This window comes from Porites lutea, chromosome 1 (genome assembly GCF_958299795.1).
Source record: "Porites lutea chromosome 1, jaPorLute2.1, whole genome shotgun sequence".
Lineage (NCBI taxonomy): Eukaryota > Metazoa > Cnidaria > Anthozoa > Scleractinia > Poritidae > Porites > Porites lutea.
Window position 1 is genome coordinate 54,730,797 of NC_133201.1, and position 15,420 is coordinate 54,746,216.

General features: G+C 40.0%; 1 protein-coding gene across 1 annotated transcript in view; it reads left to right on the top strand.

Annotated features, from left to right (window-relative positions):
- Window positions 1–15,420, top strand: part of LOC140932343 (uncharacterized) — a 35,981-nt gene that overhangs the window by 9,609 nt on the left and 10,952 nt on the right. The window contains exons 4-16 of the mRNA XM_073381963.1: window positions 1,706–1,804; window positions 2,356–2,472; window positions 3,098–3,250; window positions 3,514–3,639; window positions 4,329–4,451; window positions 5,483–5,605; window positions 6,055–6,207; window positions 6,333–6,455; window positions 7,100–7,273; window positions 7,486–7,674; window positions 8,202–9,568; window positions 9,761–9,902; window positions 10,665–14,762. Coding sequence (XP_073238064.1) covers window positions 1,706–1,804; window positions 2,356–2,472; window positions 3,098–3,250; window positions 3,514–3,639; window positions 4,329–4,451; window positions 5,483–5,605; window positions 6,055–6,207; window positions 6,333–6,455; window positions 7,100–7,273; window positions 7,486–7,674; window positions 8,202–9,568; window positions 9,761–9,902; window positions 10,665–14,762 — 6,987 coding nt within the window. The remainder of the gene's footprint in view (window positions 1–1,705; window positions 1,805–2,355; window positions 2,473–3,097; window positions 3,251–3,513; window positions 3,640–4,328; window positions 4,452–5,482; window positions 5,606–6,054; window positions 6,208–6,332; window positions 6,456–7,099; window positions 7,274–7,485; window positions 7,675–8,201; window positions 9,569–9,760; window positions 9,903–10,664; window positions 14,763–15,420) is intronic.

Sequence of the window (15,420 nt, forward strand, 5' to 3'; positions counted from 1 at the left end):
CCTGTTAGACTAAAATCACTATTAAAAATAATTATTATTATTTACAAGTTAAAAGTTTAAAAACATGGTTTTTAAAGTTCTAAAAAATGAGATGTACATCAATAAATTAAAACTAAGAGTCTAAGAACATTCATTTAATAACATACAAGTCATAACATACAAGCATATTACGAAAGGTATTGATGTTGGCGGAGTCTCGCTTTTGGCGAGCTCTGTTTGCTGGGACACAAAATAATCACAAACCCATTATGGGATATTTTGGCCACGGGAGTGGCCGTTTATTAAATTAAAGCATATAAAGCTGGGAAAATTAGATACACAAGAACATTATCCCAGCAAAAGTTAGGGCGCACCCGCCACAGCCCAGATCAAGGAACGAGTGAAAGGGCTGCCCCACCCGAGGCCAATGGATGTGGGTGTGCGCCGCCTGATACGAAAACCTGAAAAACCACAGGGGAAAAAAAAAATTGGGAACGTATCCCCCAACCAATGCAGTCACACAAAACCTCTGGGGGTAAAAGGTAAGAAAGATACCACATTAAAAATAAAAAAGGTCAATGTGCGAGAGCTGAGATGATAATACATGTATTATTATCATCCAACCGTAAACACCTTACAACAATAGAGTCAACTAGAGCCATAACGGCTCATGTGCGTTCATAGCAATAGGACATTGTATACATTCTTTGTCAGTGTCACTTACAGCTTAGTTCCACCAGTTTAGTTCAATGGAGGTTATGCACGTAATCATATAAAATAGAATGGTAAGGCTGTTTTCTGCAAAGCCCTGCTTACTGAGATGGATCAGTGTAACCAACAGAAACGTACATGTTTGAATGAATGTGAGGGGTGTATGGCCCTTGCTCACACTGTCATCGTACCTGATACAGATCAAAAAGTGTGAATCATTTAAGTTAACTACAGTTTAAAAGTGAAAATGAATGAGATAACTGTATGGCCCTTGTTCACACAGCCATCATAAATTACACTAAGGGCCTGTTTACATGGAGGTGGGGGACCTCAGGTAGGTGAGGTAACCCGCTTAGGTGGGGTAGCCCGCCTGTCCACATAGTCTCTCATTTTAATATGATCACGTTTACATGTTAGGCGGGGTGACCCGCCACATGTTACCTCGCTTACCTGGGGTCCCCCACCTCCATGTAAACAGGCCCATATTCACTAAGCACTGAACAGTAGATGGGAATGAAATGGGCTACATAAGCAAATGAGTTAGTAGGTATTTACTTATTAACAGGTACTTTAAAATTTCCCAGCATTATGTTTTCAATAAACGAAGGGTATAACATCTACAGAAACTGAGATGTTGCGTTGGTCGGGTAGTGAAACAAAAAAATTTGGTTTCTCAACTGAGTCGATACAGTCCATTTACCGTCTTAAAATGGATGAAAATTTGACGTTTCTAACGCAAACATTTAGTCAGAGCAAAATATTTGACGGACGGAGGGTAAGAGCTCAAAGTAACCCCCGGGAAGAGCCTACCTTCAAATGTTAGATACATGAATACGTGCCGCGGAATGGAGCGTGGTTTTTGAGTTACTCAGTTCTAGAGGATGTCGATTTTGATTAAGAGATCCTAATTATGTTGTAATAAATAATTTTAAAACCTTCTGTTTAATCCAGGATAATAAACTAGATATCAACAGATAATTTGCTCAAATATTTCCTTTTCTTTTCCATATATCAGCGATATGTTCTCAAGGATGTCACTCCAGTCACGGGAGCTGTGTTGCACCCGATAACTGCCAGTGTCAATCCGGTTGGACTGGTAACAACTGTGCGCAAGGTATTCTAACTTTCCCGCTGGTTGCATTGTGTTCAGAAATCTACATGAGTCGGACCTCATCTACCTCATATTACTCCCAATTATTTGTAATTTTCATATGGCATCATGTTTCACAGAATTGCTCGCTTTTAGGTGAGGTAGGGGCTTAGGAACACTTCGTCTATCACGCCAAAGGGATGAATCTCATAAGCGTTACAGGGCATGACTTACGGCAAGGCCTCAGTCTTGTACATATCGGTAAAACAATGAGACGAAAATGATTTTTTCCATGTTTTTCATTACCCACGCCACCTTCTTCACCATTATCATCATCGTCATCATCTCCTTAGTTACCCCGTTGTGTTTTCCATTTTCACGTTTTCCCTTCATTTTTTTCCTAAATTTTATTTTTTTATCACGTGCTAAGTCACTTACTTTCTTATATTCTTTCACCTATCGTATCCAAGGATGTGCACATTATTGCAAAAATTGCTTAAAAAAAGAGATAGCCAGTTTAAATTCATCTGGCTGATTTTGTAAAGTTTAAATGCAGTTTTTTTTTCGCTCCATAGACTTAGATGAATGTGCTGTAAACAAAGGTGGATGCGATCAAGTCTGCACTAACACACAGGGTTCTTATCAGTGCAGTTGCAATCCTGGATACACCAAAAGTGGTCATCGATGCCATGGTATATTCACTATTGTTATCACTTTTATAACTGGCAGATCGCTATATATTTTACTTCAATTTTAACACTCGCAAATCTGAAAGGAATTCCCTTTCTGTAACATCTAGATCTAAATATGCGTTTCAAATTTTCTTTTTCTGTATAAGCAATACTCTGGTTTTTTCGTAGCCCTTCATATTATGAGTTACATACACGAATACAATAAATGCGATTCTATGCCAGCAAATTAAGCTCTAAGCATCCGAAACATTTGAAACCGTTTGCCTTAATTGTTCAAGTAAGTAAAGGCCAACTGAGTAAAACTATTTTATCAAGCCTAGCGCAGTCTTATTGATCATCGTAGAGTATCGGTAATCTGGGACGCAGTCAACCTCGTTCCCAGATTCTCTTCTTTCCTTGGTAACTAGGCTCAGATGGGTCACTTTTCTTTCCCTGGTAACGAGGCTGGCATGCAGTGATATAGTGTCTTCTCTAAATAGAGTTACAAAATGCAGCATAACATGGTCTAGTTAATAGGCCAAGGGTTCCGGTGGTACGCTCCATCAAAAATTCATGGAGTACCTTACCCAGGTTTTCAATCGAGGCAAATTACTTTCTTTTATGACTATTGTTCATTTCCTCGCAGATATTAACGAGTGCCTGACAATAGTTCCCAGTCCCTGCAGTTGCGGTGTAAGCGGCGAGCCTTGTGGTGCGAACTGTATCAACCTTGTGCCCAGCTTTACTTGTTCCTGTGCACCAGGATTCCAGCTTAGAAGTGGTGGAACAATTTGTGACGGTAAAAACTACTACTTTCTTGTGAGAAGAAAGTGTTTTTCTATGTCGAATGTGTTAGGGGTGTCAATAAATGTCTTCTTTAATTTATTTTGATCTCATCTAATAATAGTATCTAGGAATTTCCAGCTTCCGAATCTCACTGCAATTTTTTTTTGTGACTAAATAGTAAGAGGTCGGTATTTAAAAAAAATACTTTAATTTCTGGCTTCTCAATCTCAGTTCACCTTAGAAAAAAGACATTCTGTCTCTGAATTTGTTCTTCAGATATCAACGAATGTTTAACTGGGAATGGAGGATGCGAACAGATTTGTAACAACTTTCCGGGGAAATTCTCTTGTGGATGTTATCGGGGCTTTCGCGTTACAGCCAGTGATGAAAGCCGATGCGAAGGTAAAGAAAAATGGAAAGACTTAAAAGTTGCAATGGGTAATGTGAAGTCTCTCAGTCCCTGAAATGACCTACTTGGAAATGAATTGATGAAAATTTGATTATCTCTGTCAAAAATTGATTGGAGAGATTATGGCCTCCTGACGTGTCCAGCACAACTAGTAAGCATGAAATGACTGGCGACCGCATAACTGAAAACGAAAATCTTTTGATAAAAAACAAATCAAAATCCCTTGATCATGCTTTCGATTTCAGGTGACTGGAGTTGTTGTTGGAGTTCTCATTCGCAACGCTTTTAAATAATGTGTTCGTCTTGTGCCATTTGCGGAATTTTTTTGAACTGGTCATGTTAATGTCTCAAGGGAATTTTTTTATTATTATTAATTTCGTAAAGGCTCAAAAGGAAAGAAAGAGGGTGTTCAATTAAATATTCATTTATTCAATGCAAGCCCTGCACCGATAAGAAATGTTTAACGGTTTATTGATTCCTGTCAATGCTCCAGACTCGAAAAAATATTTATTCAGGTAACTGCAGGGTGCCTGGTACTTGGTTAAAAAGGCTACGCCCTGTTCGGTGGCACCGATATTGGCACCCAATCACATGTATATTTTAAAATCTCCCGTAAACGTTTCATATCCAGTATGCCCTCGCAGAAGTACCATTATAAACAGCGTATTTGTTTCACCTGCAGACATTGATGAATGCTTGTCCAGTAACGGGTTTTGCGCTCAACAGTGCATCAATACTAGAGGCTCGTATTTATGCCGCTGCAATCATGGATTCTTTTTGGATTCAAATGGCAGAACTTGCTCAGGTAATTTTAACATGCTCTTTCTCAGGATGACGTTATTTGACTTAAGCAGCCAATTAAACCTTATTTCGCTTGCTGCTCCTTATCTACATTTATAGAGTAGTACTAATGACTTAAACAAGAGCCATTGTGGAGTTTGTCTCGGGAACAATTTGAGATGTAAGAACATAACGAGAGGGATGCTGTTGTTATTGGTTCGAATTAATAAAAGTTAAAAGGAAAAAGATTGACAAAAGTGTATTTCAGCATCTTTCATTTAAAGTAAGACAAACAAAAGGAACGTAACAATACTGAAGTTGTTCTTTAGATAAACTGTAGGTGGAATGGGCTTTAGACTTTGCAGATGTATCCAATACAGCTAGACGTACAATTCTTCTATAATATATAGAGGATATTACCTGGCCGTGTGGAGATACGAAATTTCTCTTCGAGTGTCGAAAAATATTTCACGAGTGAGCGCAGCGAATAAGTGAAATATTTTTTCAACACGAGAAGAGAAATTTCGTATCTCCAAGCGGCCATGTAATGTTCTATTTATAATATAAACACCAATGAAATACCAAACCATTGGTATTTCATTGGTGTTTATATAATAAAAAAGAATATTATATTACAGGAGGTCAACACAATCTGTGACATTGCAAAAAGTATAATTGTCCATCGTGAAATGAAACTTTTCAATGTCTACTTTTTGGTATGGCTTTCACTAGACCAGTTTGTTCCCACGTCCCCTCCCACTAACAAGTTTACTTATTTTAGCCTCGCTCCGGGTCTGACTCTTTTTTATTAGTTATCGTAGTAGAGGCGTAATCGATTCTGACAGCCCTACTTGTTTGGCCTAAATGGTGATACAAATGAATCTCTAGTCTTGTGCTTTCCAAACTTATACCAATTATCATGGGCTCATTCTATATCTTTATGATCACTGAACGTTGTAAAAGGGAACGTGGGGGGTACCCCTCGTCTAAAGCTCTACGCGAAAGTAATGAATGGCACCAAGAAGTCACCCATATTTTTTCTGACTTGGATTTTAGATCAGGATGAGTGTATGTCGAGCCATCATGGATGTCACCATCGGTGCAACAATTTTCATGGAAGCTTTTTCTGTTCATGTTTTTCTGGATATGCGATAAACAGAGACAATAAAACTTGTTCAGGTATGCGTTCGAATTGTGCATGTCAAAAGGAGCAAACTAATAACCAATAAGAGGTTGGACTCAAAATTTTTATCGGTAAGATAATTGACGAGTCAGCTAGAAAGTGAGTCTGCTTACTGTAGCAAAAATCTACTTTCTGTTGATTTTTATGAAGTATTTCTAACCAAAAACGCCGATTTCCTTTACTCACTATTTCTGAGCTGATAAACTGAGCTAGTACGTTAGCTAATGATACTGAGTGAAAGGCAATGGAATTATTGCATGGTTTTACTCATAGCTGATAAACGTTATCTCCGAAAAAAAATCGGGTACATCAATAATTTGATATAAAAAAATTGCAAAATGGGAACGTTAGAATATCGCGTTTGGGAACAACAGCGTGGTCAAGACCCCCTGCATATGGTAATCAGTAACAGATAAGTAAAATTAACGTACTTTACTTCTTTCAGACGTGAATGAGTGTGCTCCAGTGTATGTGGCCAGCCTGAACAGAACCATTATTCCTGCTGGATGCGATCAACTTTGCCACAACACACAAGGGAATTACACCTGCAGTTGTAACCGTGGATACCGTCTGCTCTACGATGGAAAACGATGCCGAGGTATTATTTAAGACATTTGTAAACCCCATAACGCCTCTGTTTTTCATTTACCTGGTCGATCTCCGGCAGATAATTGCTGTGATCTTTGAACACAAACAATTAACTTTAGTTTTTGAACAACACAGATGTAGACGAATGTCTCTCAGGAAGCCACTCTTGTCAGCACATTTGCCACAACACACCTGGATCTTATGGTTGCTCGTGTTTGTCCGGATACAGGCTTAAACCGGACATGAAAACCTGTGAAGGTGAAGGCCTTAAGTTTTCTTTCTGATCTTGAATAAAATATAGTCTTAAATGCTGCCTGACGCTTACACCTTGCCTCCTTAGTATAACCCACCGTAACACACTGCGCGAAACAGGGAAGTAAATATCTACAACCGACACACAGGGTCAATGTTGTATGTGACATTAAGAGGCGGCTGGGGGTGTGATGTTCAAAAAAGCGCCACATACGCAAAAATTGTCCCAAGACTTTTTTCAGGATTGTAATATTGTCACAGGCATTTGTTACTAGAGGTGCAACGCCTCTTACTTACAACTAATCCAACCTAATGCTGAAACGCACGTAAGGATCGCCCCAAGTAAGGGAATCCAAGATTGGATTTCGGATTCTGTGTCAGTGGAGCTTGGATTTAGGATTCTCATTCGAAACTGAGGATTCCAGTCGGATTCAAGTCGTCCTTGAGCTACATACCGGATTCCAAAGCCAAGTACTCATTCTCTTTTCCACAAGAAAAATTTCCCACCTTCCGGAATCCTGATTCCCTTAAATTGGGCGATAGGGAAAACTATTCCTTGTCTAAGCAGCCAGCCCAAAGACCTAAAAAAGACTTTCTTTTGATTTCCGACACTAGGCTTTGTAACATTAATACTTTCTTTTTTTGAGAAGGGCTTCCTTGCGAGGCTATCAAGGCCCCACCTAATGGACACATGATATGTAGCGGCTTGGTTACCAACGAGACATGTTTGTTTTCCTGCAATGATGGCTATGAAATGCAAGGCTCTGAAAGACGAACCTGCATGAATTCTACAGAATGGGACGGTGATGAAACATTTTGCAAAGGTGAGCAAAGACGTGGTCTCTGTAAAACTTATCCGTAGTTAAACTGTTGTTTACAGCCTATATTGTTAAAAAACGAGATAAGGCCATCAGAATTTAAGCTTAGCCATATCTGACTGGAAAATAAGAGCGTTACTCTTCATTGGGTAATTGTTATGCAATGTCCCCAAACAATTTTCTCTTACCTCTCTCTTGTTTTTATCACCCGTGCACAGTGAAAAGTTGTGGTCGCCTAGACCTTCCAGCAAGAGGACAAGTGTATCTTCCGTGTTACTCTACATTTGGCTCAAGATGTACACTTGGTTGTATGGATGGCCACTTTGGCGTTGGTAGTAATCTTGCTACTTGCCGCTTGACTAATTCAAGCGAAGTTAAGTGGGACATAGGAAACTTTACTTGCGAAGGTTAGTATTGTTGATGTTTCAATAATTTATGTGATATAATTCAAGACGTGAAAACCCTGTCCATTTGAATCCTTATATCAAATAAAAGTGTTGAAGCCTTTCCTTTTCATACCATAAGAAAATATCGTCCACTTCATATTTGAGCCAAGACAAGATGTACATCTGCCTCTACAGCGAAACCTGATGGTGGCTAAACAAGAAAAACTGTCGAAAATTAAGAAAAGTATCTTAACGATTTCACTGCATTGAGAAGTATTCTGCTTCTTTACTCTTCTATGTTTCTGTTGTTTGAAAACATGGAGATGTGAGCGTTTTGAAGGGTACTTTAGTTTAGAAATAATGTTTTTACGTTCATCGTTATTTTACAACATCCCTCCTCGTGTTTTCATCCCTTCAATGAAATATAGGGCAAAAAAAGAAAGAAAAAGAAGAGACACGTGAAAACTTGGTAGCATTTGAATGATCACAAAATTTCTATTTTATTTCAAAAGAAAGGATAGCCAACTACATGTTTCCTTTTTTCTCAGAGATAATCCTCTGCAAACCTAATCCTTGTCGTCATGGTGGCCAGTGCATAGTTATCAGTTCAAGACAATTTTCTTGCGATTGTGAGCAGACTGGATATGAGGGCAGCCTGTGTGAAAGGGGCGTTGTAACGCCTCCTGATTTCCCCAAACTGATTCCTGGTCATCCCTCAAAGACACTGGAGATGGGTGCAAAGCCAGAAAATTCATTGACAGTTTATTTAAATCCCACCATGAACTTGACCATTCAGCCTGAGAAATTGATAATTCAGCACCCGGCATCAAAGGCAGAGTTTCAAATAACTGGTTACAATTCTGCGGTTGGAATGGTGACGTATAGTCTCGATGGAGTGAACAAGTATGATTTCACGGCTCCACGCAAAAGCGTTGTATTTATAGGCCGAAATGTCTCAAGTCAAGATAGTGTTTACACCAGGCTTGGTTTGTTAGCGGGCGAGTTACCAGTTGGATGTCAACGGATGGACATAAAGAAATTCCGAGCATGTGATGTCAAAATAGCTTTTCATTCAAACACATCCAACATATCAACTCCAACTTTAATTGAATCCGGTCCAATCCATATTATAACATCTAACAATAGGACGATCCCTCTTAGCTTAGCAGGTTATGACTTTTCCTCGCCGCTTCCATTAGAAAAAGATATAATGGAAAGATTGATTGGGCTCACAAGCCTATCAGATCGATGGCAAGTCAGCAACCAAAGGCCAGATTGTTACAATATCGGATTAACAGGAGAAGACCTCATTGAAATTATACAAAAAGATGCCTTCTCGAAGTCTTTTCTGAGATTCTTAACAGATCAATTGCCGTTGTGGTTACGATTTCGGGTTAGAGAGGAAAGTAACCTGTTCGACATAGGAAACGTACAGTCCAACCTTTTTCTAACAATGGATACCCACCTCACTTACCCAATATGCAAATTTCCTGTCCACATACAAACCGCCTTGGTCCTTTATCATCCAACGGTGAATTTTAACATCTCAGTTGAAAACAGTCATCTTTCCTTGTCAAGCAAAGGATCGTGTTTCGCAGCTGACATTTGCGAACCAGGAGTTTTCCTAACGTTATCCCAACGGGCAAGGAAAAAATTTGCAACCATGCAATTTATGCAAGACCTGACTTTGGGAGGGTGGGAACTTCTGGTGTCTTCCTTTGGTTTCACTACTCCACGAAGATATAACAGGTCTGTAAGCAGTGTACCGAACGGCCACTTGGTTCGAAGTTTCTCCGATTTCTATTATAACTGGTGGTGGCAAGGAAGTGCAAACATCGATCTGAGTAACGAGTATCAGGCTGTAAATATGAAAATGAGTGGAGAAACCTTTGCTTTCGCAGAAAACTTAGATGCCGTAAGTATAGCGTTTTCCTGAGCTGTTAGCTTTGAGCAAAACACAACCTCCACCTTTCTTCTATTATTTTTCAATTTGCTGCAGCATTTTCCATAGGCTGTTAAAAAGCTCTATGGACATGATAGCTGTACTTCTCCGGTTTATTTCATGATCGTAAACAAACCCCTTTTTTTTCATTGTGTTCTCTCGTAGGTATTTACCAGTTATTTCTCGGAGCCAATAGGATTTGTCTTCCATGGATCAGTTGAGTTTAACATCACCCTTCACAGCCTTGGAGAAGTATTTCCTATAACCTTTTACTCTAGCGACCTTATTGGGAAAGCAACATTTGGAGGTGAGAAATTTTCTGTTGATAAACTGTGGTAGTATGAATTTTAATCTGTGAGGAAAATCACTTCGTAAATGACAGACTAGTATCTCATTGCTGTTTTTCTTCGCATCACTTGACTACTGCATCTATGTAGTAGATCTGGTGATGATGACTAAATAACCATATTCGGTCCGTACAGAATACCCACAAGACGTACCAGTTTTAGATTAAATAATTACCTAAGATAAAAAAGCAAGAAATAAATCAACTAGTTTGTAAATATACTAAAGAGTTTGTTAAAAGTACATGTTTTAAATTATGAATATATGAAAATTATACATGTGAACTGCTGAGTGAAAAATTATTAGAAGGAAGATCATCGCAGTTATTTACGCAACTTATGCAGTCGGGAAAAGAAAGCCTGAAAAACCCAGGACTGTACGGAATTACAACCCTTGACCTCTGCGATACCGGTGCAGCGCTCTACCAATTAAGCTAACAAGCCAACTGGGAGCAGGTCGTGCAATTAGTTAGGTATAAACCCGTGAAAGGATGATGATGAGGAGATTATGAATACATGAAAATCATATGTCTGTTCCTGCTCCCAGTTGGCTCATTAGAATTTATTAGCAGAACGCTCCCACGGTATCGCAGAGGTCAAGGGTTTGAATCCCGTACAAGCCTGAAGTTTTTTTTCAGGCTTTCTTTTCGCAACTGCATAAGTTGCGTATACAACTGCGATGATCATCCTTCTAATAGTAAATGTTTTCTCTTTCGATGTCGCAGGAATCACGTTATTGTCGTCAGGTTTCAGTGATGATTGCCGAGTGCCTCAGGGATTCGTTTTCGCTCTTGAACAATCCTCAAAACTTTTCAGAGCAAGTCCCTTGGCTTATATCATCAGACCCGATGGTGGATTGAAATATCTGCAGATCTACTATTCAGTGACTGGTGGTGAGGTTATCTCGGCACAGGACAATAACAACAACCTGAGGTTTTTGGAATGGCAGGCGCAAGAAATTAAACGAACTCTCTTTGATGTTGGAAGAACTGTACCTCAACTACAATCCAACACAAAGAGGTGGGAGGCAGTGGCAGACGAGATATTAGCTGCTGTGACCAAAGCTCGATACCTTTTGTCCTCAGCTTCCGATTGGGTAGGGTTGAAAGTGCTTGTTAAGGAGCTAGATGACGACCTTGATGTCATCTCTCGCGCGTTTGACCTTCTTATAGCTAAGTTGCAGCCCTACAGGAATGAAACAAGTATAAACAGTTTTATCGATCGTTTCATTAAATTAAGAGCAGACCTCCCCAAGGCTATCTCTCTTTCTTTCTCCAAGTCTGTTATTCAGCAGAACTTTATGGGTTTTCGATTTCTTCTGACTGCTCAAATATGCCACGAGAAGCTCTGCTTTGCAAACATAGACTCAAGCATCTGGTCCCTGCATAGCAACGATTGTCACACCAACCCATCACGACAACAAGCCGGTTTACTTGTTGAAGGAACTGCTCTGGATACTATTTCTCTTGGTAGTCTAATAACACTTCCAGCCGGTGGAACGTTGAAAATGTTCCTATCGCGTGATCGTGACCTCGTTTCCACAACCTTTGAGGGTATTGTTCAAATACTTGGAATGAAGAAAAAAGCAATGGTAAAAATTACTGGAAGTGAGTTATCCTTTGTCATCTCAGGCGATATGTTTGGAGGGTTTGACGCACTATTAAATGTCACAGCTCAAATTGATAACGTTGTTGACTGGGATTCCATAGTATTTAGAGTAGAAGGTAAGATGAATAGGTCGTCACACCTCCATTCCCTTCTTGAAAAGGTGATAAAAAATGAAACTACTATGGCGGCGAGAGATGCAACACAAAGATTAGCGTACTCCCATTCAGCATATATTGAGGCAAAAAGAAAAGCAGTCTTCGTTAAAAACGTCCTTAAGTCAAAACAGTCAGTTGTGGACGAACTGAAGGTCTGGAAAGAAAAAGCTGTTGAGGAGCTCCGTCTTGCACGTCTAAATCACCATCTTGCTAAACAACGATTTAACAGCACCTTCTATTTTCTCGAGAACGTCCGAGGCTACATTTGTGAGATACAAGAGTGTAATTACACTTGTTTAAATGGCTGCGTCACTCCGGACCTTTGCCAGGATCCCACAAATATAACTTATCTTGAACGGCAATGCAACACAGTTGACAAACCCATAACAATTAACGTTATACAGAGGGAGATTGAAAAACGCAGTTTCACAGTTCCTACATATAAAACCGTCTACACTGGAAACTGTAGGTCCGGCATCTCCATAAAAGCTGTTTTAAAATATGCTCAAAAGGGGGCTCAAATTGGAAAAACAATTGGAAAGGTGTTGAAAGGTCCGGTTGGCGGTGCTGTGGGTTTTGTTGTTGGAGGTGTAATAGGAGGCATCGTTGGAGCTTTCAAGAAGTCAATATTTGGTTGCTCCAATACTTACGAAAAAGTGCCAGCTGAGCCTCAAATTGTGGAGTACGACCACAAAATATATAAAGTAAAATCAGTGGAGCAGATCATTAAGGAAGTGAAATGCAATGGTCACACTGTAACGGCAAAGCCAGGTGGATACGGACCGCCATACCAATGCTGCAAGCAATATGGTTGTGAAACTAAAGTAATGAACCCCAAGTGCATCTTAGACAACGAGGAATGTCTTCTATCCATGACAGAACTTAAGTTCAGGCTGGATGCTCTGAATGAAACACTGCAATCGGAATTCTTGTCCTTAAGATCCTCTGTAGAGAGGGTCCAAAAAGCGACGTTTTCTTTTGAAAAAGCCAGAGTCCTTCATAAGAACGCTGTTTCTCAGCTGAAACAAATAGAAGCACACATGAAACAAAAACTTTCAGTTGTGGAGATCACAAATGCTTCGATGATTCACACTCGACGCATTGTTGAATTTGGGTTGAAAATAGCGCAGGCTATGAATTCTTCGGATAATGGGAAAGTTGTAGACGTTGACGACCTGCACTTTTCTCTTTCCGTGGTATCTGAGGACGCCAAACAGATTGTTGTGCAAAGTAATGCAAGCACACTTAGTGGAAAACAAGTGCCTGTCCGCTTTCTTCTTAATTTCGACCAGATGCAACGTTCAGTTTCTTCGGCATCCAAGAACATTATTGTCGACTTATTTGGTGGAAAACACGCAAGAAAAAAGCGATCAGCTGCAGAAGACTCAGCAGGTTCTACACATTCTGTGCATTCGAGCTTTATGGATTACCCGTACGCGTGCCTTTTTGTCAACAACACAAACTTGTACTTCAGCTACATGTTCAAATCTCTGCATACCCTTATTTCTTCAGTCAAAGGATTACACCAAGACCTGAAGTTTGGAGTACACGACCTTGAGCATCTATCCCAGACAATGAATGCTACCGGTTCTTTTTCGAATGCCTCAAAAACAGCAAATAACTACAGCAAAGAATATCTAAACAGCTCCTTCATAACCGGATTCCTAGAAGTCATACAGGTGTTAAAAGACGAGAATATCAAGCTGATAAATGGTTCTTCTCAATCTTGGAATGACACTTTTGAGGCTTGGAGAGCTTTCCTGGAGGTATACACCTTAGAAAAGGGCTTTGAAGAGTGCTCTGGCACTCAAGACTGCATCAAATACTTTTTCGAGGGAGCAAGGGAATTTTATGAGTTCGAAAGCAGTCGGAGGGCACTTGAGATTAAAGATACCCTGCCTCGACTTGAAATTGTGATTCAGTCATTAACAACTAAAGTCCTGAGTATGGAGGAAGCAGAGCAGGCTCTCATTCTCGCCGATTACTTATTGAACAAAACGCTTGATGACTCCGTTTTGTGTGGAGGATCACCAAGAATAACGTCTTCATCTCAAGGTGAGGTTATCATTTTCCCTGGAGATAGCCTTTCGCTAAATTGTAGTGCAGAGACCGAAGAGATCCTAATATATACTTGGCGACGAAATGATAAGACCATAAGCAAATCAACATTTGGAGCTTTCTCGATAGACGCCGTCACCAAGGATGATGAGGGAGCTTATGTCTGTGAGGTTTCGAACAATAAAGGAAATACTTTGTCCAATGTGACAATAGTCAGAATTCATAGCAAGCCTGTGATCACTGAACATCCACAGCCACACAGAGTAGTCTTTAGAAGCCAAATACCAGTGACATTTAAGTGTAATGCGACTGCCGAGCCATTGCCTACTTTCCAGTGGTTCTTTCAATCCAAAAACGCATCCACTATCAGAATAAACGAAACCAGACCTGTGTTATACATCGCCGACCCTCATCTTTACCAGGAGGGTTATTACTTTTGTGAAGCATCTAATGAACACGGTAGAGCAGTCAGCCAAAGGGCCCGACTAGATGTTTTAAACTACACTGTTGGCCTTCCACGATTGCTGATTACTTTTAACCTGACCAACCTCTGTTGGCTAACATCTAATTCTTCCAACAGTTCTGCCCCAGATTCGCAATTATGTGATGGATTACCTTCATCACTGGACGACAATCTGACTGACAGCCTCCTAAATTCCCTGGCAACATCGCTGAATTTGTCCACTTTTTCAGTCTCTGATCTGACCTACTATTCAGAGAATACGTCAAATCCGTATTTGTTATTCACTATCGACTTTGATAAAGACTTGTTAAAAGACGAAAACCTTACAACCTTTACAAAACTAGCTGAAGTGATTGCTGTTGGTGAAGCAAGGATGGTCGAGAATCTTCAAAAGTTCAACGCAGACGTACTTAACAAGACCTTTAAGGTTTCTTGGAACTCCACCACTCTCCTTGTTGAACCTGGAAGTATATTCGCCTACCCGTTATCACCCGAATGTCCCGAAGGACAGTTCCTCAGTGGGAACGGTTTTATTTGTGGTAAGTTGCGTTCTACATTGGTGACTTTAATAGATGTGTTAAGAATTACAATTTCATTTGGCTCAACACACAGAGACACACAGTGAGAATACGTCACCCGCGACAGGGACGTACGCGCCTGCGTTGTCTATCTTTATCAAACGAGCGTACAAAGCGTTTCAAAAGCTGACATTTAGAGCGCTAACCGGGTCAGAGCGAACCGGTTCAAATCTATATATGTATACGACTTCTCTTTTTCTTGGCTGAATTTGCTAGGAAAAAACTGAATTGAATGAAAAATTGGCCTCGATTCATCACGTCAATACACATCAGGGCCCAGTTGTTCAAAATCTGGATAGCATCATTGATCCATCGGAAAAAACACGATATTTGATCCAGCAGAAAAAAACATTATCCAGTATAGTATGGAGAAGTATAGAGAAATCAATAACACTATCCAGTAGATAGAAATTGATCTGGCGTTTAATGTTTTCGCCACCTTTTGAACAACTGGGACCAGAAGACTCACGTCATCATGCCGATTTTTTTGTCTCGGTCGTTATTTGCTATTGTTTGGCCCCGACTTGGGGGATAGTTGTCCTAGAAAAATGACGCTCATGATTTCTCATGTTGTTTAGATAGGGTTTTTTGATTCTTAACATATGTTGCGTTAAGCTAG